General features: G+C 39.2%; 2 protein-coding genes across 16 annotated transcripts in view; both read right to left on the bottom strand.

The window, feature by feature from the left end:
- PPP3CB (protein phosphatase 3 catalytic subunit beta) overlaps nt 1–16,712 on the bottom strand; it is a 45,453-nt gene extending 28,741 nt beyond the window's left edge. For 9 of the 11 annotated variants that reach the window (XM_081158180.1, XM_081158186.1, XM_081158184.1 and 6 more), the window contains exons 1-4: nt 16,488–16,712; nt 4,407–4,607; nt 3,578–3,702; nt 708–819 (exon numbers count right to left, since the gene is read on the bottom strand). In XM_081158180.1, coding sequence (XP_081014306.1) covers nt 708–819; nt 3,578–3,702; nt 4,407–4,607; nt 16,488–16,572 — 523 coding nt within the window. In that variant the 5' untranslated portion in view covers nt 16,573–16,712. Of the gene's footprint in view, nt 1–707; nt 820–3,577; nt 3,703–4,406; nt 4,608–15,968; nt 16,341–16,487 lie in introns of those variants that run through there. The other 2 variants (XM_081158182.1, XM_081158181.1) reach the window with 2 other exon arrangements.
- A 1,638-nt stretch (nt 16,713–18,350) lies between these two features.
- The window catches only part of USP54 (ubiquitin specific peptidase 54), a 102,301-nt gene continuing 95,931 nt past the window's right edge, over nt 18,351–24,720 (bottom strand). For all 5 annotated transcript variants that reach the window (XM_081158169.1, XM_081158171.1, XM_081158172.1 and 2 more), the window contains 2 exons: nt 21,126–21,312; nt 18,351–19,652 (listed from right to left, as the gene is read on the bottom strand). In XM_081158169.1, the coding sequence (XP_081014295.1) occupies nt 19,093–19,652; nt 21,126–21,312 (747 nt within the window). In that variant the 3' untranslated portion in view covers nt 18,351–19,092. The remainder of the gene's footprint in view (nt 19,653–21,125; nt 21,313–24,720) is intronic.

The following is a 24,720-nucleotide window of genomic DNA, read 5'->3' as shown; positions in this document are numbered from 1 at the left end:
TATTCATTTAGGTTACCTGCCTGATCCTTGAAGTTATATGAGTTTGCTACATCTGCCATTACCCATAACTGTATTTTTCTACTTTGCCTGGAAGTCACTACTAATATGATCTTTACTGGATCATATTTTGAGTCTCACTAATTCTGAAATTACCAATTTTTAGAACCTAACTCTAAGACTTAATTATTAATTTAACAACCACACAGCTATGAGGCGTGAAACATGGCCAAATATTACTCTATATCATGTGGTTGCTTATAGCTATTTGATTATTATTGCTATAATAATTTAAGAGAAATGAGGTACACATTATAGGCTAAGAACTTCAATTCATTAATAGCATGTTTCAAACCATCTGCAATGATGACAGGATGAATCATTTGTTAAGAACCTTCATGGGAATGCCTCAACGTTAGGGAACAAAAATTTCCAATGCAACAACAATTTTATTTTACTTTTATCCTTCCTGTTAACATTACTATATACAAATAACTATATATAAAACTCAAAACTGTTAAGTACATATGCTAGAATAAAATGTCATTAAACAGTAGAGACTTCTTAGCAATCTTCCTCAATTCTTTACATGTTTGTACACAAAATCTGTTCTTGTATATGTTATACTGCAAAATCTTCAAATTCTCACTACCCACATCACTCTAAAAGAATACTGAGGAAGTGAAAATATTTCTGATGGCAGTACTCACATTCCTGCTTAAAGGTAAAATACTCAGTAAGGTGTCTGCATTCATGATTGCCTCTCAGAAGAAATAATGTGCTTGGGTACAGAATCTTCAGGACCCATAAATATAAGACACACTGCAAAAGAAAACGTTTCCAGTGAATTTACCTTGTATTTTTGTTTAACTTACGTGCTTGATCTTTGCTCCTTTCCCTCTAACCCTATTACCCTTACATTCTCTATTATTATTATTTTTTCTCTTTGTCCCTAACTAAAATGTAAGCTCCATGAAACCATGTACTTTGTCATCTTATTTATTTCTTATTCTTCACTCCTAGGAAAGTACCTAGCAAACAGTAAGAGCAATAAATATTTGTTGAATGAATGAGTCACATAATCTATTTACTTCAAATTTACAGATTGTTTGCTGTAAAAACAATTAGCAAATTGGTCTTCTCCTTAGGGAGATCAATAAATAATAATGTAAGAAATTATAGCAGCTAACATTTATTGAGTACTTACAATGTGTCAAGCACTATAAAATTAATCCCCCTCATTTATTTCTCCAACCCTATGAAGTATACATTATTATCTCTATTTTATGAATGCAGAAACTAAAGCAAAGAATTTAAGTAACCTGTCCAAAATCATGAAACTTGTAAGTAATGGAGATAGCATTCTGATTCTCTGATGTTAAGCATTAGGCCATACTGCCTAATGAAGGAAATAGCCTCGTTTATATTTATTTTGTAATAAACAAATAGATGCTTTTCTCTAAATAGATTTAACATAAGAATCAGTCACATTTTACTTATTTGGTTAAAAAAAGGGAAGGGCCCAAGGGGCGTGGCTCAGCAGTTGAGCATTGACCTATGACCCAGGAGACTGCGGTTAGGGCACGCAGGGTGGGGGTGGGGTGGAGGGGTGGTGGTGGTGGGGGGGGGGCTTCATCCCCAGAAGGGGGAGTGCAGGAGGCAGTCAATCAATGACCCTCATCATTGATGTTTTTATCTCTCTCTCTCTCTCTCCCTTCCTCTTTCTGAAATCAATATTTTTTTTTTTAAAAAAAGGACTATTTCCTATGGAAAATAAGCTTGGTTTATATAATCATTTATAACAAACTTTATTTTTAACAAGTTAAAGTAACTGAAACATAACTATTCACACCTTCATTTTATTCACACACAAAAGTAATTAAACCAGGAAAATACTTATTAAAGGACTACCTGCCCTTCCTGCTTATTTTGATTGTTATTGTCCTTATATAACAATAAAATGTATTAAGAGTCAGCTACAAGGGCATACACACCAACACGTTCAGTTACCAGCTAAGCTTCTTAAAATTATTGTTTTTGTCAAAGCCCCCAGTCTTTTTGTTAAGAAGGACTATTTTCTTGAAACCTTGAGGGAAGGTTGAGGGGGCTGATGATGAAACTATGAATGGAAGGAAGTACTCAGGATAATAAAATTCCTAAGCAAATTTCAGTGGACAGAGCGTTGAACTCTCTTCGCCACTGGAATCCTAGCATACTTCAAGGGAGGTTGACAAAAACACTGAAGAAAGGGATATAAACAATAGTAACCAGCATGGGAAGTCAATAGGTAAGTATGCAATATTTACCACGAGAGGTGGGTTAAGAGCACAGGCTTGGAGTCAGACTGCCTGGCTGCACCGGTTACCAACAATGTGACCTTGGGCAAGTTTACTTAACCTTTCCAAGCCTTAGGTTCCTTATCTCTAAAATGGATAAAATAACAGTACTCACCTCGTAACACTGTTGTGAGGATTAAATTAATCAATGTGTGTTAAGTGCTTAGAACATGTTTGAAACATATTAAATGCTCAACACAAGTATCTATTGGTAGACCTTTTATTCAGCAATTTTACCTTTAGGGATCTGTCCTATAGAAATATTTGGGCAAGTATGCAAAGATGCATAAATAACATGGCTTAATGAAGCATCATTTAAAATGGAAAAAAACTTCAAACACCTTAGGTATCTGACAATAAGGGATTGACTAAATCAACTGTGGTTTGTTTATTCAATGGAATACAATGCAGCTATTAAAAATGATGCTGTAAATTTATATTTACTGACTTGGAATACATCACAGTATAAGGATGTGTGAAAAAATGCTAGTTACAGAAAAAGATTATAATATGATCTCATTTTCATTAAAAAGGAGAGTATATAAATATCAAATTATGTTATATGCCTGAAATATATAATCTTGTAAACCAATTTTTAAATATTTTAAAAAAGATGTATATGTTAGAAAATACAAATTGTTCTATATTTATCTTATTTTATTTATATAATTAGAAAAGTAAAAGAAAAAAAAGAACCATCTACCATTAAGTGATAATTAACAGGTCATTTTAATGCCTCTTAAGTTTTTAAAAACAAATGAATAATTTCGGAATACACAAGGATTCCATATGATATACTAGGGTCTTAATAGCTACAGAAGGAGGAATAGAAGCACTAGGGTTTAAGCAATAAAAGCATTATAATGTGCTTTATTTAATCAGAGAAAATTCAATTAATCCTTTTTCACATAAGTTAATACCTCCAGGGGTAAGAGAGATAAATAGCACTAACTCCTTAAGGCCACTAGATAACAGGGCAATACAGACCCCTCTGTTTGCTTATAATTTCCACTGGGGAAAAAAATGGCAATTACATAAACAGAGTAATACAGGGAAAATTAATAGAATAGTTTGAATAACAGAAGAGGAATAAATAGTTGCTTTACCTAAAAACTTCAAAAAATACAGAGGTATTAAAAAGAACCCAATACAGGTACTTTAAGGAACTTATTTTACTAGGAATTAATGGAAATCATCTATGATAACACTTAAAAGCAAATCAAATGACAGTATATGATTATTACCTCTATACTAAAATAACCTCTGTCCACATAATCACCAAGAAAAAGGTATCGTGTATTAGCAGGTGATCCTCCTACTTCAAAAAGTTTCATCAGATCAAAAAATTGGCCATGGATGTCACCACACACTGAAACAAGAAGATTATGAGATATGAAAAAAAACCCTCTGAAATAACAAATTTTACTTAAAGTCTAATTTATATTACATAAGAGATAGTGCAAATTCTATCAAGAAATGTCTGAGAAGGAAGTCGTTCTATGAAGAGTCATGACAGGGATGATGTGTACCCAAGTGTTCATGTGTTCAAGATCTAGAACAAGATGTAACAAAAGTAATGAAACCTGTAGCCAGTAACAAAATTTTCATCTAAACTTATAAAGCTCCTCTTTAGAAAACCAACCACGTGTGTCTTAGGATGACAAAATTATAATGATGGCAGTAAATACGCCAATCTAACTCAACACTTTCTGCAGACTTCTAAATAATTACCTTTGGTATCTGATGATATATAGGTATTTGTCCCTAATGACTGAAAGCAAAGTAAATAAGTATTTGTTGAATCAAACTGAATTATGGCCAACACAACTAATGAAACCTTCAAAATAGCATATTAGACTAACTTCTGCACTCAGATTATTTAGGATTATGTTTATTCACTGAAAACAGGCAAAAACTTAAAAAACTTTAAAAAAAATAATTTAAAATTTCAATATAATGCCCATGTAATATTAATTTAGTATATGCTATGATTAAAGAGAAGACAGCTATATATCAAGACCACTAAATAATGGTGTGATAAAAAAAATAATATCCAAACATAAATAAATGTACCTGTAATTGGAGCCTCTACTTCTATCATGGTTTTCTCTCTCCGAAGGATGGCAGCACCCTCATTGATAATTCTAAGTGCAATTTCTTCATCTACCCGACCTTCTTTTACTAAGTGGTTCTTCAGAACATCAACCCTAGGTATCCCATCCATATCAAATACTTCTTCAGATGTCAAGCGATGTGTTGGGGGGAAAGGGACAGCTGCAATTGTTTTTTAATTGAGAAAAAATAAATCACTATATATTATAATATATTAACATAAAACTAATCAATGGATCTAGGTAAGTAACAGTAAAAAATAAAAAGCTGGTTTTTGTTCATTCATTGGATAGATGTATTAATTTTTAAAAAGCCTTTTTTAAAAAAGTAATCAAATTATACTTCTTTTTATTAATCTGTATATCACATTTTCTTTGTTGAGACTTATTAGAGAAATGAATTATCTCACAAAATTAAAGTTCTTTCAGGATAATTAAAGCTTTTTTCTTTAAGCTAAAACATTTTTCACAGAACTCTCAAAACATGCCATACACTCTTCACCTTATATGAAATACATTAAATGTAACTTAATACCACTAAGCCTGAATATAAAGAATTCCCAAATATAAGGTGGACCACCATGTTCCCAATAAGAACATAAAAAAACCAATGTTTTGCATGGCTGCATAGCTCAGCAGTTGAGCATTGGCCTATGATCCAGGAGATCGAGGTTCGATTTCCCGGTCAGGGCACATGCCCGGGGTTTCGGGCTCCATCCCCAGTAGGGGGCGTGCAAGAGGCAGCTGATCAATGACTCTCATCACTGATGTTTCTCTCTCCCTTTCCCTTCCTCTCTCTGAATTCAGTAACGACATATATTTTAAAAAATAAACAAATAAACAATGTTTTCTGGCCAACTTGAATAGAAACTTTTAGGGATATAGATAAAAGCCAAATGCTTTCTTATGAAATTTAAATTAATTTAGAGCATGTATAGATTTCAAACATTAATAATTCATGATAATTTTGAAATACTGCTTTTTCTTCTACCTTTATGTTTCGCAAAATATGCATTTGAAATATTTATACACATCTTCAACTTTAGTATATTCCTTATCATTAGTCACTTTTTGAGTCATCTAACACTTTTTAAAAGCAAATTATCTTCCATTTAAATTGTTTGAGAAAAAGCACTTTTTGAATATATGTAAAAAGTTATCATTGCAAATTTATCCTAAGCTACAGTCTAACTACTGAAATAATTGGCCTTTTTACTCCTGTATTACACATATATAGTTTACACGAGTAATCTCACCAACTATATTGCATTAAACTGATATTTGTTAAATGGAACAGAAAACAGAAAGGTCTGTTTTCAATGGTACCCAGCACAATTTGAGGTTACATGTCTAGGAAAAATTACTATATATCTGTTAAGTTTATTTGATTAATTTTTTACTGAATCCAGCAAGTGACCTCTTTATGTATTCAAGATCACTAAAGTTGTTTTAGGCTTTTTATCAAATAGAACTTTGCTTTTCAAAATAAAGAAAATAAAAGAGAAATTTATAGTAACAGTCTATACACAGACTCAAATGTAAGGCAGCTCCCTCTTTTCTGAAATAAAAGGTTTTTTTAAGCAAAAAACTCATTTTATATTCAGGCATACAGTATATAGTATTTTCATGATGCTTCAGGGTTGTCACTGTGATTAACAATTATTATATAGAAGACTGGAGATGTTTAGGAACAACTGCTTCTTCACACTTCTTAACAGAGCACCTAAAAACAGGGGGCTGGGTTAAAATTATATCAATTACCTAAGGAAGAATAATAAATAACCACGTTCTCAAACAAGGGGGAAAAATTAGGAAGAACTCAATCCTTTAAAAGTGAGTATGAGGGAAAAAATTTTAGGAAGAACTCCATCCCTTAAAAGTGAGATAAGAACTGATGCAGAAGGACTGTGAACCATTTCTAAAGGACTGTGAAATCACCAATCCCTCGTTTTCTTCTTCTTTTTTTTGATACCTAGTAAAACAAAACTTGAACTTGCTTTTCCCCTTCATTAGAATACATTTATTCCCATCTCTTTTTACTACATCTAGAACAGGCATTGAATACATTTTACTCCCCCAGATATATTATTTCTAGATTCTAATAAAATAAAAACCTCTGTTAAAGTATGTTTTTCTTCAACTAAAGATTAAATAAACCATTAAATATGATATAACCAAATGTGCCCCCATCAGTAAACCAACTGTTTAAAAACTACAGAATTACACACACACACACACATACAGAATTTAATAACTGATCACTCAATAAATCAAAAGTTACTTTGGGGATATTATAAAAATGAGAAGTTTAAACATCTCTTAAATACAAATTTCTGAGATCAAGATAAGATCATATTTTCTGGTTAGGCCAAGAGAATTTTTTAATCACTTTACTCAGGAAAAGAGACACTATTTAAGAGGCTGCATTCTAGATTATGTATACTTTCTAATGATCAACAACATAATTCTACTAATAACTGAATTTTATTCAAAATACAGAACTTCCTAAAAAACCATCTGGTAGAACCCGCCCCCCCCCCCACACCCATATCTTTGTCCAGTCAGCCAGTCATCAGTGACACTGAATGTTTTCACGCATATTGTGAAAGTCACACTGAGGTACTGCCCCCTTTTTAACCAAGAGAGGGAATGTCTTTATTTATTTGGGGGGAGGGGGTGTTTAAACTGCCTCCATGCCCACCAGTAAGTTATCTATAGACCTATACTTTTTCACTTCTTTTTCAACTCAAGGCGCACTTTTACATTTCAGGACCAGCTGGGACACCTTTTAAGGAATGGGCACAGACTGAGGAGTGAAGAAATGCCATCCTAGATAAAAGTAGGTGAAAATTATGGAAGATCAGTGTTGTTCTAACAACACAAACTGAAGGTAGAGAATAGGGAGTTTCAAAAGAATATGTTTTAATATATCAGTAAATTAAAAAATAAGAGGAAAAAGGTATGTGCTCTTTGACAGCTGGGAAAAGGAGTTGTAGCAGGTGATCTAATCAGGCTAAAGAAAACAAACCAAATAGAATTTGGCCTAATAAGGGGTTAATTATTGACCCTATTGGTCAATAGAGGGTTAATTAAAATTTTTTCATCAAAAAATGACATTCTCGCCCGGCTGGGCGTGGCTCAGCGGTTGAGCATCGACCTAAGATCCAAGCGATGGGGTTCGATTCCCGGTCAGGGCACATGCCTAGGTTGCAGTTAGGCAGCTGGTCAATGACTCATCATTGATGTTTCTATCTCTCTCTCGCTCCCTCTCCTTTCCTCTCTCTGAAATCAATAAAAATATATTTTAAAAAATAATAAAAAAATGATATTCTCACCCTGGCTGGGTAGTTCAGTTGGTTAAAGCATTGTCCTGATAGGGCATTGTCAGGTTTCGAGTTCAATCACTCCGTCAGGGCACATACAAGAATCAACTAACAAATACACATAAATAAGTAGAACAAATCGATGTTTCTTTCCTCCCCCCTTCCTCTTTCTCTCTAAGATCAATAAATGAAAAAAAAATTTTAATTAATATTCTCAAACCACTACTTTGTTTGGCAATTCCTAAGGCAATTTAAAACATTTCCATCTATTTTCAGGCTTTTAAGAGTTTTCCTTTTTTATTTTTAAATCATCTTCGGCCCATCATTCCTGCTTTTCTAGGGTTTTCTTCCTATGCATTTTCCTCTCCTTATTTTTAGACTATTTTTCCTTCTCTTCTATATTTGTGATAGGGAAAAAACAAAACATAAATGTATATAAATGTAAAGTAAATGGTCAATAACTGAAATGATAAAATGGAAGATTAGCTAGAACAATCTAAATACTTACAAAATCACCTCAAATCACCAAGTTTCCGACACTAGAAAACCTAATTTGGTAATATTCATTTTGACCAAACTGTCCTGTTGAAAAATTTCCTTAAACCCAACTTTTACCATGATGGTCATATCTTTTTAGTAATCAATAACATTCACAGGGTATTTCACTCAGACTTAATATATGGTGGCTAAGAAACAAAGCCTAAAAAAGTTTTCAGAAGTTGGAAATATAAACCAGGAACACAGATTGATCACGGATGTGGGAGAGACGGAGATCTTACTTTTTCTACTACTGGGTAAGGAATCCTGAAAATTAATCCTCCTCCCCAAGTCTAAGCAAAGGCTGCAAACTATTAGGTCCCATGAAGCTTCCCACACCAACTGGGGTGCAGCAGGTGCCAAATGAACAACTTTACTCCAAAGTACCATTCAGATGCCTGTGCTACTATTGGCAATGATGCAAAATGAAGTCCCTCCTGTTATCTATACTTCTGAATTTTTTCTCTGTATTTTTTTTACTCAAACCATGCCATCCTCTGGCTGTTCTCCTCCTCCCAATCCTTTTCACTGAGGCCTTTAGAATTCCCATTAAAAGAAAAAAATATCCAACCTTCCCCCCCCCACACTTGACTCTTCGAAGAATGCTATCTTCACCTCTCTAGCTTAATTAAATCTTAGTTCCCCTGAAGAACAACACTTCTGAAACACATTTTTTCAAAGTGAACACTGCTCTTTTTTCCACACTCCACTTCTCCCAGCAAAGAAAATTCAGTCTTTAGCTCCCCATTATCACTTCCAACACCATCAGTCCATTGAGAGAGAAAAACACCTCCTCCTTTAAAGGTCATGCCTTCTAGCTAGTTTAGTTTATTCCTGCCCCTGTCATTTGTTAAACTTCGTTCTCTCTCATATGAAACTCATGATATACAGGAATGAGCAGTAAGGGAGAATTACTTGTTTGGGGTTGTTTTTAAGATCAGAGACTTAAGTATGTTTATCTGCTCAAAGGAAAAGACCCAGTGAAGAGTGAGAGGCAGAAGAAACAGAATAGGGGGGATGGTGGGACATGGGATTCGGAGCACAGAGAGGACGTTTTAGTATTGGATGGGAGGAATATCAAGTTGGCCAACCCTTATTTTGACGACTAAGCTCTTGAAAAAGTATTCCATAATGGGTGTCTTCATTTTCTCACTTTTTGTCTGTTTTCCACCTGGAATTATCCTAGAAGTCTCTTTCTTCCTCACCCTACACGGCCAATAGGTCTTAAGTAATTCTTTGATCTATTTTTGTCCCTTCGGTCCTGGGAAACTCAGGGAGAACTCCCCCCCCCCCCCCCCGGAATTACTACAATCTTTTTAATTTTTCCCATGCTCCACAATACTCAAATACTCATTCTGAAATCCAGTACTCTCACCCTGGCTGGTGTGGCTTAGCGGGTTGAGCAAATCCCCATGCACCAAAGGGTCACTGGTTGGATTCTCAGTCAGGGCACATGCCCAGGTTTGCAGGCTAAATCCCTAGCTGGGGGCACACAGGAGGCTGTCAGTCAATGCTATTCTCTCACATCAATGTTTCCCTCTCCCTCTCCCTTCCTCTCTCTCAAATCAATAAAAACATTTAAAATAACAATAAAATCCAACATTCTCCTGTTTCCAGACAGGCTTCAGTATATAGTGTCTAAATTCTTTAACATGGCATACAAGATCCCGTGATCTCTTTCCTGCATTTCCAACCCTCATCTTTTGCACTACCTCACATACATCCCATACTACACTTTATTTTCATTTTTTAAATTACATCACTTAAAAGCTCTACCTTGCATGCCTGTTTGGGGGGTACGCTATTCCTATCTTTTGCCTGATTTATCCTTGCCCTTAAACCTCATTTCAGTATTCCAATTATTGAAAAATTCCCTAATGTTTCCAGACTAGGTTAAAGCCACTGCCTCTTTTGTGGTTCCACAGCATAACATCTGATGCACATCTACATCATGGCATTTACCAGCTTCACTGTAAATGTCTCCCCCAGGAGCTTATGAGTTCCGTAGAGGCAGGAGGCAGTCTCTCATCTCTATATACCTAGTGATTAGAATATAGGTTAACTAATAAACGTTTACTGAATTGAAGATATGCTATAGCTTCTAAAATACTTGTGTATCTTGACACTAAATTATAGCAGTAACAATGTATTTATAGTGCTTTATTTACGGTTAACAAAGTATTTTCACATACGTAATCCTGTATGATTCTCAGAGACATCCCCTGAGTTTGGTAGGGAATGTTTTATCTCCATTTACAAATGAGAAAGCAGGTTCAAAGAACAGTGTTTCAACTGACTGGGTTTGAATCCTAGCTCTACCTTAATAACCACGGGAAAGCCATGGTTGAAAGTGAGGTCTTCAAATGCTACTCCAGTACCATCTGTCTTATACCAACACAATGGCAATGCTCTTGTGACTAAAAGATTCATCAGAAGCCTTCCTCATCATGAAAAACTATTTAACCCTTTCAATTGCTAGAGGTAGAAGCATGCATAGGCCACATGCTCTAAGGAAAGATTCAACAAGTCCTACAGTGCTGTCTTCAAAATTTCAAGTTATCCCTTGGGTTCCTTTTAATTTGTGGTGGTTCTGTGAATACAGTACTTTTCCCTGAAAACTGATCCCCTTTCCTGGCTTATTTCTGTTATGGTATTACTATTCTCTATCACCTGGACTTAAAATTTTGGTGTCACTGTTCTTTTTTTGTACTCCAAGTCCTACTGATTCTTCAAATGCTCATTTTCTTACATCTCCATTACTGCAATCAATGTCAGCTAGTTCGAGTTCTTACCACTTTGTGTACTAGAAGAATCTAAGCTCTACTTTTCCCCCCCTTGATTGTGCAGAGCACAGCTAGACTAACATACTCAAAAACTTTGGGTAGTTTCTTAAGGACCAAAGAATAAAGCGGAAAAAAAAGTCTGAAACTTTTCTTTTTAAAAAATTTTTTATTGATTGACTGATTTTCAGAGAGAGAGAGAAACATAGATTTGCTGTCCCACTTGTTTATGCACTCATTGGTTGATTCTGGTATGTGCCCTGACCGGGGATGGAACCCACAACCTTGGCCTGAAACTTATTTTCCAGGTCCTTCTCAATTTGACCATTCCCAGTTTTTTCCATGTCATTCTAATCTCTGCCTCTAAATATAATTGTTCAATTTACTCAATCCCTACAGCAAAATCAGTCTGATTGTTTCCCTTAAAAAGTTTTGCTCTTCCACCTCTTTCATTCCAATACCAAATAACTGATTCAATATATATCTATCTTCTAATATTACTCATAATTTATAACATATCTGGTTTCTCTCTTTTCCTTAATTCATGCCTTGGTCATTCTGTATTTGAACTATACCATTAATCTTCTGACACCCTGATTTAAGCCTCCCCTCTTCTAACATTTTGTTCTACACAATACCACATTAGCTTTCAAAACCAAGACACTGGGGTCATTCCTCTACTTTAAAACCTTCAATAATAATAATGGTGCTGGCTACCATTGGTTGAATACTTATCATGTGCCAGGCCAGACACTGTGGTACACACTTTACATGGACTGTCTTCATTAATCCTTCAAAACCCCCGTAAATACTTCATTAACTCTATTTTACAGATGAGAAAACTGAGGCTCAGTGATATTAAGTACCTTGTCCACAGTGAAAAGGTTATTAAGGTAGAGCTAGGATTGAAACCCAGTCTAACTCTAGAACCTGTGTTCTTAACCATCCAGAGGTTATACTGCTTATTAGCTTAAGTTCCAGCTTCTGAACTGGTGTACAAAAGATCCTTTCCAACTTCATCGCCTGTCATTACTTGCCAAGCACTTTACACACACACTGTCACACATTTCACACTTTTTAAAAAACTCCAAGCCCTTCTGCTGCTATTTTCTACCAGAAAATATTTTCTCTACCCAGCCCTAACTTTTATCTAGAGAAATTCTACTCATCCTTCAAGGCCCACCTCAACACATAAGCCTCAGTGATGCTTTCTGTCCAGGTAATATAGTCAATTCCTTTTTTACAGTTCTAACAGCACTCTGTACCTAGTTCATTATATTATTTATTACAATAATGTCTCTCCACTAGATTGCCAGCACACCAAGAGAATTTATCTTAATATATTTAATTCCCCAATGTCTAGTATAATGCCTGGTACGAAGCAGGTACTTAATAAATGATGCACAAATAAATGGTCCCAGTCTTCTGCCTATCTGAAACCTACCCATCCTTCAAGCCTCTTTCCTCCTATACAAACTTTTGCTAGACTAGACCATTCCAGTCCAGAGTCATCACTACCTCCTTTGAACTCAAAACTTGCTGGCTCTGCCCCTTAGCTCGAAATTATTAAACACACCCATCCTTATGACAGATACAACTTTTCATGAGTATGTATGTCTCCAAGGACCAAGACTGTATTTTATCTTTTTACACTTCTGTTGTTTCCCTACAGTTTTAGCATACAGCAAGCATTCAATAAATATCTTCTATTTGATTACTTTAGGTTTCAAAATAAATTTTACGTATCAAACAAGGATGCCCAATTAGCTTCAGCTTATTTCATCTCTGTGTATAAGCATTTTTATGATGAAATAGTCTTATGATTGGCACTAAAACATACCTCATTTAGTAAATCAAGATTCTTCCTTATGACTCTTGCCAATTCATTCAATAGCTCTGGAACCCAAAGCTTTTGCTTCACTAGTGAGCAGCTCTATTTCCTCTTTGGCATTTTCCTTCTAAGATGTCTTATTATCACAGTGTTCTCTCTCTCTCTCTCTCTCTCTCTCACACACACACACACACACACACACACACACACACACACAATTCTCTGTTCCTTTGCCTTCTCTAGGACACATGGTACTGAAGATTTATTTTAGTATGCTTAAGAGTTTAATAGGAGGAGAAAGAAAATTAAAAATCATTTTTAAGAGTTATCTTTTTGCATAGGTTAAGTCCACAAAATACGTTCAGTAAACAAAAATTAAAATTCAAGTTGGTTTAAAATACAGTGAAATAGAACTAGCAAGAAACTCTGAAGAAGCTATGTGACCCCCAAGACCTATGTGGTTCATCTAAAAATCTGTAATGAAAAATAAGCAATCCTAATAAAGCTGAGATACTGGAAAACACTTTAGCCAAATGACCTAAGCAGGGCAGCTGGCAAAAGAACCTAAATAAATCCAAAGGCTGTCCAGCAGAAATATATCAGCTTTAAAAATTTAACACACACACACTTCAGTGTTTTGGTTTAATCAGAAAATCTGATAATTTAAGAAATGAGGTTAATAGAAAGAATATATATTGAATCCAAGAGAGTTACATTGTGTGTGCAAAAGTGAACATATACACACTATAGACAGTGTACTCTTAAGTGATGAAGGTGAATTTTTGTATCGAGACTAACAGATTTAATAATCTCAAGGGACAATCTAGTTTTACAAGTCTGGGTACATTTTTAAAGTATCTGGACAATTCAGGTCAAGCAAATTTTAGGGGAAGGAGGGAGAGCAATATACATAAAATTCAAGGTTTATGCTTTAATTACCTATACCAACTTTGTTGATGTGGCAGTAAGGCACTTATGCAGATAGTTAGTTATTTTCCCTAGTTTGTTTCTATTTTCTTATTTCCAACTTATCTTAGCTAAAATAATAGAAAAATGCTTAACAAAAAATAGTTAAGAGGGCATACTATTCTCACTTAAAGCACTTGGGCTATATCAACTTTAAAAGAGAAGAATTTTACCAGAGCCATCAGCGGGAGTGGCCTCAGAACTAAATTTGCTTTAACCAACCAGAAGACCTAACCACTCATAATTAGTGATATGGAATTATCACTAATAATTTCAGTGAAGAACTAATTACACTTATACATGAAATCACCTACAGTATTCCAATACCTCAAACTTCACATGAAGTGAATTTCAGGCATCTGGTATATACTGAAAGATCTATATCCCCCTTTTAAAACCTATGCGACCATAAAACACTGGCCTCCTGACCGACTAGAAGTGTTAAGAGCATAAAACTGAGAAAAGAAAAAGCTTCAGGGTGTAAAAGACTACTTGTATTCAATACCAACGATGGTCTCCATAATATTACTACTATGAAATGGTACAGCTGCAAAACTAACACATATTGGACTTTTAAAAAAATGTGGATTTTAACAAGCTTTAAACTTGATTGAATTAGCATTGTGGTCATGCATCTTCTCTGTTATCAAATGTAACATTATGGTACATAATTACTGAATGAGGAATGCAAGAAGAAAGCCTGAAGATAAAATCTAAAAGTGGATTTTGTATGAAAGGTGACTTTCCCAGTAATTTCCAAGGAAGACAGAGATGAGACTCCATATGCAAACTAGTCTGTTGCAAACCATTTCTATAAACATACTGTAACAGGCATTCCAACTGGCTAACATATTCCATAACGAAATGAAAGTTGTCTTGGTGAAGAATATACTACTGAGTACATGAGATCTTCTATCTATGAACTCTATATTAAACTATATTTTCTATACCAACAAGCTACTTTCCTATTTACCTAAACCAAATGACTTTTATTCCATATTCAAATATGACTGTTTAGGATTCACACCCCCTAAGGAATATGCCTTATGTTTGAAATCTTATTTTTACTGTATTAAAGCAGTACAGGGAAAACATTAGCATATATATGACATGAAACAAGAAGATTCACAAGCATAAGGATAGCATAAACTCATTGTCCAGGAATGTGACTAGTTGTCCCATCTAACAGTAGATTGAAAAGTGCCCAGGGAAATGAACATATAACACAGTCAGAAAATGAAGAGGCAGCCTATGTCTCCTGTTCCTTTTCTTTCTCTTTCTCTCTCTCTCTCTAAAAAGATTTCACAGGACCAGGATTCCATAAACTCTTTATTCAACTCATTCCAATGCCTGGCCCAGCTGGATATACTACTAACTCTTAAAAATTATCTGCAGAAGCCTGGGTACAAATTAGTATTATTAAAGGAGGCTCAAATTCAAAAATTAAAATAACACAAAGGAAAAAGGTTTTCGTGTTTTTAAATATTTTAATGGAAACATATCTGGTCACTGGGCCTAACAGTGTTTAAACATTGTGCCAGTATATTTGAGAAGCTAAATTTAAAAAAAAACACAACACAAAGAAGTATATATCTTTCAAAAAGAAACATAATACAATAAAAAACTTTATTGACCAAGCTACATGGTAAAGAAAAATCATTCCCAATTGTTTTTCACCTTCACAGCGGTGCTGAAGTTGATGGGCTCTCCCAGAGAGCATGGAAATCTTAAGTAACTCTCAATTAGCCCTCAATTTTTCTTTAATTTTAAATTAATATGCTGACCTGTTGTCGGTAAACACCTATAAATTCTGCCCCAGGTGAGAAATATTTATAACTCCTCCTTCTAGGGGGAGTGCATTATGGGTGTGTGCTTGAAGGGAAGGGGTAACCCCTTTTGGCCTTTGACCAGTGTTGACAGTTTTCTAAGTAAATTCTTCCTCCTACCCACGAGGCGTTTTGTTTTGTTTTCGTCTTTTATGCTGCCTTTTCTCCATCTACTCTGCATTAATGCCGGGGCCCCCAAATCCTGCCTCGTCCCTTCACCCTCGTCCAATCCCATATGGCTTCCCCCGCGCAGGGTGGCACCTGAGGGCGAAGCGCGAACCCCCGGGGCTGGCTGGCTCTAGCTGGGCGCGAACGGGGCGCATGGCTGTCACTGGGAGCAGGCGTGGGCCAAAGCCGAGGTGATTTCTGACTGCTCATCGCCCGGCCCCGCGTGGCTGAAGGTCTCCGAGCCCCTCGGTCCGCCCCGGCAAGCCGGGCGTGCAGCTGTCGCAGAGCAGGAAGCTAATCGCGGCCTCTGGGCCGCTGTGACAGGCCGAGTAGGAAACGAAAGGGGCTCAACTGCGGCCAGCAGCCTCAACCTTCCGGCTAGGAGACCTCGACAGCGAAACCCCCGTCCCCGCCTGAAGGCAAGCAAGAGACCGCGGAGCCGCCGCCACCAACTCAGCCCAGCCCAGCAGGGGCCCGCCCAGGGGCCACTCCCCAAGGGAGGCAGCCAGTCACTCGCCCGCCCTTCCGGGCCCGCTCCGGAGGGGACGGTCTCCGCCCGCCCTCACACATAGCTCCTCAGGCCAGGCCCCCAGGGCTTCGTCCACCTCTCACCTTTGACGACGCGGTCAGCACCGGGAGGGGGCGGCGGGGGCGGGGGCGGGGGCGGTGCAGCCCGGGCCGGCTCCGGGGCGGCCATGCTGGGCCCGGGGCTCGGCTAGGCGTTGGGCCGGGCGGGGTTGGGGGCGGGGGCGGCGGCTACCAGAGCCAAGCGGCGCCGCCGCCGGGGAACATGGCGGACCCTCTTTCCCTACAGAGGGGCTAAGACCGGCATGCACCGCGCGTGCGGGGGCGGGGGCGGGGCAGGCTCTAGGGACTTGGTCAAAATTACTGAGGCTAGAGAAAGAGGACGAGGCCAAGGGATCAAGTTAAAATTCTGGGCAGGCAAAAACCAAAGAGTGAGGGGCCTAGCTAGTTGCTGCCGTGAATAAGTGGTAGGAAGCACGACACAAGCTCTCATGGTGCTCCCAGTAAGATGGGATGACGTGATGAAACCTCAGAATCTCTTACTAGTAGAAAAACAAGTGTATAACAATTTGGTAGTCAGATCTGGGTACTCTGGTTGGTGAGGGGCAAGAGAAATAGAAGAGGCATAGAGGTCTACAGAGAAGTGACCATTCAAAGTGGAGTTTGAGAGAGAGTCCGGCCCTTGTGCTTAGAGCCTGGAATTGTTGAGACTGATGGCACAGAGTTAAGAATGCAGGTAAAGATCAGGCTCCAAGGGTTAAAAGTCAAATAGGTAAGGGAAAAGGAAGGGATGACACCAAAGATATTCCAAGAGTCTACAGAATTCACCTGAAAAGACACACCTCCTTGATTCATTCAAAAATTAGATTTGGAAGGCAGAGGAGTAAGTAGGGAATTGGAAATTAGTTCCTCATAAGAAATACCTCATAGGGTGTTTCTGTGCACATAAAGAATCCAGGAACTAATGAAACCTTCATAGGGCTGGACATTCACGGGGAAGGGGATAGTGGAACAAGAACTGATTGGCTATCAATCAGTAATTATTAGTAGTGTGTCTCACCAGCAGATGTAATGAATCGTGGATAGAGAGCAGCGTATCTACTAAGATGTATGTATCTTGATGGCATAGGAAGCAAGTGGGAGTGAGAAATTCCTGCCAATCCTCCTGCCCAGAACTGCATGTGCTCTGAATCTGTTCATAATGGTGATCCAAAGGTCTCAAAGAGCACCATTCTACCTCTTCTTTTTGTCAGTCTCAATGATCCTGAGGCCTGGGGTAAAAGAGAAGGGGAATGGCCAATAGGTATTCTTTGCAAAGGGGGCCCCTAAAATATCTTTTAGAGGGAGGAGAATTTGGGAGTGGGACGGGGGTGAAAATGGATCTTTTTGGCATGGAAGTGCAATAATTCCACAGGGGAAGGGAAGGGAGAAACAACCATGGGCAGAGAGCAAGGAAGGGAGAGGAGGCACATCACAAACTTACGGAGGGAGGGCACCAAGAGTATATAGATCAAGAGTGAATTAGGAGTTCGAATCTCTAGAAAATCTCCCTAAGAAGGGGAGGAGATAGCGTGTATGTAATGTATTTAGTGCCTCTTGGCAGGAAAGGGGTATGAAATATACTAGCAGCAACAATAAGAAGGAAAGTCACTCCATTTTAGTGCACATTAACTCCTACCTTGAATATATATCTTTCAACTATCCTTCAGTCCTTCAACTCTTTGGGTCCTCACTTTCACTCAGTCAAAAGCCATACACACACACAAGTATACATTTATATTCATATATGTTCGCACACAAACATTCTCACATATATATGTATGTTTGTGCCATGACTCACTCTTTGGGAGCCCAGGCCACTGGGAATGGGTATTTCTTGCTTATCCAGGCCAGTCCACCCCAATACAAAAGAACAAGAGCATACAAAAGGGCTTAAAAAGACAATTAAATGACAAGGAATTAAATAGAACTATCTTATAGATTTATTAATGAAAATACTTTACAAAAACAGTATGTTTGGCCCTAAAATAGTTCAGCTGACTCTGAGGGTTTACAACGGCGACTGAGCAAGTGGCAGTAATGGCTCTGCTGCTGAGACAGGAGAGTGTGTTAGTGCGCCTGACTCCATCTGTTCAGAGAGCAAATGTTATGTTGGCAGCTCTGCATTCTAGGCCTAAGGTTTGGGGGCACAGGGAATGTTGACAGTCTATAATACCTGGGTAGATGGGCTGCCCTGTGGTCAGGGCTACATCCCTCCAAGAATGGGGGATGGGGGAGACAGACAGTCATGTAGTAGGCATAGGTGGATAAAGCGAAGGATAGAACTTGGTAATATAGTAGAGGAACAGGATGAGGGCTCAGGTACAGGTAGGGGCATAAAGTATCCAGGAATAAAGTGGTGACCTAAGGAATGGGCAGTGTCCAGAATAACATGGATTCATCTTTAAAGTGGCTCAAATAAAGCCCTAACTAGCAGCTGCTTCCTTTTGCTAGGTAGATGGAAATTGGAATTTCAAATATTCCTTCTCAAAGAGCCACATCACATTAAAGTTTCCTGGCACCCCTAGGAGAAACTGCCAACTCTATGATGAGATGAGACTTGCACAACCCTGGCAGGGATGTTGGGTACAAACTCTGCCACAGTACAGTTTACAGAGAAAGCTGTGGCTCTAGAAAGGGAAAGGGGTGACCCTTACCACCTGCTGTGCTGCAGGGCTCTAGCCCTGATCTGCTCTCTTCCAGGGGCATCTGCTAAAACAAACAGAAACTCCTGTCTTCCTGTCCTCCTGTGCCCAGATTGTGGGGCATAACTGCTTTGCCTCCAGTCATCATCTGGGGGCATATCTACTCTCCGAGGACCAGGGGATCGAGACCCTGGAACAGGACCCAAATTCCAAGCGGACCTTAGGGGTACATGAAGACTGCTTAATGGTGGGGACACAGGGTGAACAATGGGAGGATGGGAGGGTGAATGGAAAAGATCCCCCCAGGACTGAGCATGAGGAACATGAAGGCCCTGGTGTCTTTCTGGTAGTGTGGCAGAGTGGGTTAGCTGAGGTTTGTACCCTGGAGTAGTTAGGAACCTAGCCCCAATATGCTGGTTGGCCTCTGACCATGGTCCCCAAGAGGCATCTGTTCTGGTACGATGGGGGAGACTCCGGTAGTTCAAAGTCGTTCCTGCGTACTTGACCCCTTGGGAAGTTTCACCCCTGTCACACATAGCCAGAAACGGCTGGACACTCCTTGAAGTTCCTGGGAAGACAAAAGAAACCCAAAGATTGAGCATCTTCAGTAAACCATTCTCCTTCCCAGAGGACCATTCCTGGCTATTCCTCCCAACTTTCCATTCCTCTAAGACCATACCCACCAGGGAAAGAAGGAGCCTAGCTTAGCTTTTAATTTCATTTTAAAAAAATCTTAATATACATCAAAATCAAGTATCTTACCTCCCACCTGGGCAAATAAAATTGTCTCCTGGATGCTGCCGTACTTCATCCTCATTCCACTATAATCCTTCAACACACACACACTTTCTCTCTCTCTCCTCCTAAGAGCCAACCCTCTAAAACATCACTCATTTTCTCAACATGGTACTTTCACTCCAGTTAAGCTGTCTCTGCTTACATTCCTGCACATTCTGAGGTCTCTGCTTTTACTCATACCACTCCTCCCATGCATACAATGTGAAATGCCTTTTCTATACAAGAAGAGAGAGCTGCCTTCCTTCTCTGTATTCACTGCAGCATTAGTGCAGAACAGGCTACAGCAAATGCTGACTATATGATCAGACACCCCTAACAACTGTCCAAGGAAGCTGGCTAGCTGGCTGCTACACAGAGTAATGGAAAGTCCTCTATCCAGAAGACCTGCTTGTCCAAAGTTCCCTAAAATTTGGACACAAATATCAACAATTACTCTACCTTCTGTTCTACAACCACAACCACCCCCTACCCTGGGGCATTTATATCCATAAGCCGAGGTTTCTCAACCTTGGAACTTCAGATATTTTGGGCCGATAATTCTTTGGGGGATAAAGGAGTGCATGGAGACTGCCCTGTGCATTGCAGGATGTTTAGCAACATCCCTGGCCTCTACCAACTAGATGCTAGTATCACCTCCCCTTTCCCATTGAGAATCACTACCTTAAACTGCAGTCAGCCCATGAGGAAGACAAGCAGCAAATCTCACTGTGGAGGAAGCTGCCCACCTTCCCCGGCATTGTCTGGATCTGTGTATGTGGCAGTGGGTATTCCAGGGACAGCGTCTTCCCAAGTCTCCTATTCACTCCTTGTCCTCCTACACCATCCCTCAACTGAGACTTAGGGGATAGAAGGAGAGAAAACTAACAGAGATGATACTTTCTGTTTTGGAGGGATCCTAAAGACTGGGTATTAACTACCCTTGGTCACTTAAAAGCTTATCCTATCGTGACTAAGCAGTTCATTTTCACAGGTAGTTAGATTCTAGGAACTCTGGTTTTAGAACCTTAGTCTAAGAACCATGTTACCCAAGAAATGATTCAATCCAGTTCATCTAGGTCAATGCTTGACCTTAAAGCAGTAATTCATATCCCTTTACAATCCCACCTTGGGACACACACACACACACACACACACACACACACACACACACACACACACACACCATAGGTGTACTAACTTGAACCTTTAGGTTCCTGGAAAGGTACCATATTCTGGCATACAATATTAGATTGGGGAGAGTTACCTGGGGGTCTATGGGGCTCCCCTGCCATGCTGGGCATCAAGACTTCTGGGGACAGGAGCTGTGGTTGGGGTGGGTAGAGTTGGGGACCAAGGAGAAACACAGGAGGGTCATGGATGATAGAGAGGGAAGAGGAGCTGGAACAACGGTGCCCGGTTTCCAAAGCCTTTTTCCTCGCGTTTGATGAATCCTTATAATGAGACGACAAAAAGCACAGAGATGAGAATTAACACAGCAGGATGTGGTTGGGTAAACACAGAGGCTAGGAGGGGAGACAGAGGGAACTAGAGTACAAACGTACCTTGTTCTGGAAAGGACTCAGTTTACTCAGTCACTCCTGTCAGCCCCTCTAGGAAACATCCTGATCACTGTAACCGGAGATGCCAAAGCGTAGGTCCTCCTCTTAACCTATCTTCCCCAGAGCCTTCACTTTCCCAGCCCGACCATGTAAGTTTTTAGCAAACTCCTTAATGCTAACAGTGGAATTAGAGACATAGAGATAGAAATTTAAAAATAGAGAAGAAATAAGAGAGAAATTCAGAACGCCTGAGAGGTTGAGAAAGAAAAATTCTATACTCTCTCTAAATATTGGGAACCAAAATATATCTCCTTAGCTGTACAGTCAAGAACTCTACTACTAGATTTTCTCTCCTGTCGCTGCTACATTCCACTTATCCTTGTGTGCCTGTCAAGTTTGCACCCACTGATGCTTATGTCCTGTTCTATACTCCATTAGTCATTCCCTTTTGTGCCAAAATCTCAGAAACTTCCCCTTTAACATTTGAAACGCTAATATGTCCACAATTGAACCAACATTCTTCCAAACTCCTCCTCCAGGTACCACATTTTTTTAAGCCACCCAGACTCAAATGTTGACATAAAAGGGTGCAGGGAAACTTGATCTTGCACTTTTCATCCACAATTCCATTAGTTGCTTTTGCCAAGTACTGTCATTTCTACTCAGATTTCATATTTCAACAACCTCCGATCTGATCTCCCTGTCTCCACTCCAGCCCATGACCTCCGGACTGTGGCCTGCAAGTTCCTATGGGTAAGGCGATGCCAGTCCTTCTCACTCATCTCCTACCATTCCTGCACCTTTTACACGCTAACCTTCATGTTCCTCAAACACACCAAGCTCAGTTCGCCTCCGGCCCTTTACACTTACTGCTCCTGTTACCTGGCATGTTCTCCCCATGGCTCGCACCTTCACATCTCAGGCCTGTGCTCAAGTGTTACCTCTTGGCACTGACTCCCTCCCTACTCTGTCACGTAGCCCTGAGAGTGATCGTTACCTCGTGACTCCTCATCCTCTTGCTGTTTTATTCTTCTTCCTCACACATTGTCTAGGATTAACTTGTTTATTGTCTTTTCTCCTAGTAGAATACATTTCTTTTCACTCCAGTGTCCCCAGCACCTTGAACAGCACCTGGAACATTACAGGCACTTAATAAGTAGTAAATAAAATAATCTATATGCCAGTATATCTTATTTCCTTTACAAGGTTGCAAGCTATTCAAGGACAGAATTTGTGTTGTTTCATCAGTATACTCATGGCCCACAAAAGGCATTTACCATACAGCCTGAGGACCAGGTCCTTTCAGCATGTGACACAGCCAAGTATTCCTTTCTTCTGGGCAGAAGAAAGTGACACCACACTTCCCTGTTTTCCCTTCTGTCTCTGGTCTTTTTTACTAAGTCTCCTTTTAGAGTTCCTCAGAAGAACCACCTTCCGTCTGATGCTGTTCACAGCTGTGTCCTGGCTCCTCTCTTTTGCAATTACTCTTTTCCTCTTTTCAGTGGCTGTGATTCCCAAACTTCAATTTCAAGCCTGTATGTCTCACATCCAAAAGCCTAAGATATCTCCACTCAAGCTTAATACAGGAGGGGGCAAAAGTAGGTTTACAGTTATGAGTACACAAAACAGCTTATTCTTGTATTATTATTTATTAATTACTGTATTATTTTTTGTATGAATGGTAAACCTACTTTTTAAAAAATATGCTTTTATTGATTTCAGAGAGAGGAAGGAGAGGGAGAGAGAGAAACATCCATGAGCTGCCTCCTGCACGCCCCCTACTGGGCATCAAGCCCACAACCTGGGCATGTGCACCAACCAGGAATCAAACTGACGACCTCCTGGCACACAGAGGACACTCAGCCAACTGAGCCACACCAGCTAGGCTTTAAACCTACTTTTACCCCACCGTGTACATCCAAAGTTGTATACATTTCTTCCCTCAAATATATCATCAGTCAACTCATAATTCCAGGATTGGATCTTTGCTTCTCCTTTCCCCACATGCAGGCGGCAGGCACCAAGCCCCCCTGATCTTTGCTTGCTGAATGGCCCTGCAGTGTGTTCACTTCCCTCTGCCCTCCCAGACTCCTTACTGTGGTTCACGACACAACCCTTGTTCATACTCTCTCCATCCTTCCCTTGCCAGACTCTAACCTGACCATACAAACGTGGCTTCTTTTAATTCCGTTAACGTATGCTTCAGGGCTCTTTACCTATTACATATATATATGTCCTTCTTCTAGGAAGCCTCCTCTGATCCCTCAAGCCTAGTTTTGATTTCCTTCTATTATACTTCAATAGCATTAAATCCTATCATATTATCTTAGAATTGTTTATTTTTCTGTCTCCTCCAGTAGACTATAAAGCCCATGAGAGCAGGGACTACATCTAGCTTACTAGCCACTGTATCCCCAGCACCTGGCACTGTACCTAGAACATAAGCCCAATAAGCATTTGTTTAAAAGAAAGAATGAATGAATAAATAATACAGAAGTCAAAAGAAAGAAAGCCAAATCTCCTAGGACAATAACAGTTTGCCATTACATGCATTAAAGGTGTAGAAGAAATGCTGGGCACAAAGACCACCTTTTCCAAAAAGAATGGCAAACTGTTCAGAATTCAGGAACTAATGAAACTGGATCTGAAGGACTGGTAGAACAGAGACTTAGTTTTCACTCTATATCCTTTAGTGCCTTTTAATTTTTATACCACATATTTAAAAGCTGTTTTTAAATTTTTATTGAACTAACCTGGTGAACAAGTTTCAATGCACTGGTGTTTTGCTTGCTGATCTCTATTGTGATGAAAACTCAACTTGCGTTGGGCAAGTGTGTGAAATTCTCAAAAGGCACAATAAGCCCACCACTGAAACTGTTTGAGTTTGTTGATCTCTGCTGACTTGGGTGTCCCTGTCCCTTTCACCTACAAATTACTGCATTAATTATGTAAGAACGGCCTCAGAAGGAGGATTTTAAAATCATTTTCCTTTTTTTGCTTCATTTCAGCTTGAAAGCACACTGGACCTCACTCAGTCATGTACTGGGGTGGAGAGGAAAAGGCAAAACGACATTCCATGCCATCTCTTCCTTTGATTAGTAAAATGAGTTCTGACCCAAATCAGGAGCCATTTCTTCTCAGAGACTCCTCTCAAGGCTACTAGGACTCCTCTTGCCCTGGGGAACCCTATAATACATCTTGCAGAACTGCCACAGGGAAGGGACATTCCTCTGGGCTCTAACTAAATGTGTGTCAATAAAATAATGACTGTGTGTCCTCATTTTTGCTGAGTGCACATGG

Source organism: Miniopterus schreibersii (genome assembly GCF_964146895.1).
Source record: "Miniopterus schreibersii genome assembly, chromosome: 14".
Lineage (NCBI taxonomy): Eukaryota > Metazoa > Chordata > Mammalia > Chiroptera > Miniopteridae > Miniopterus > Miniopterus schreibersii.
Note: the sequence above shows the minus strand (reverse complement) of the source record. Positions and strands in the feature narration are given on the sequence as shown.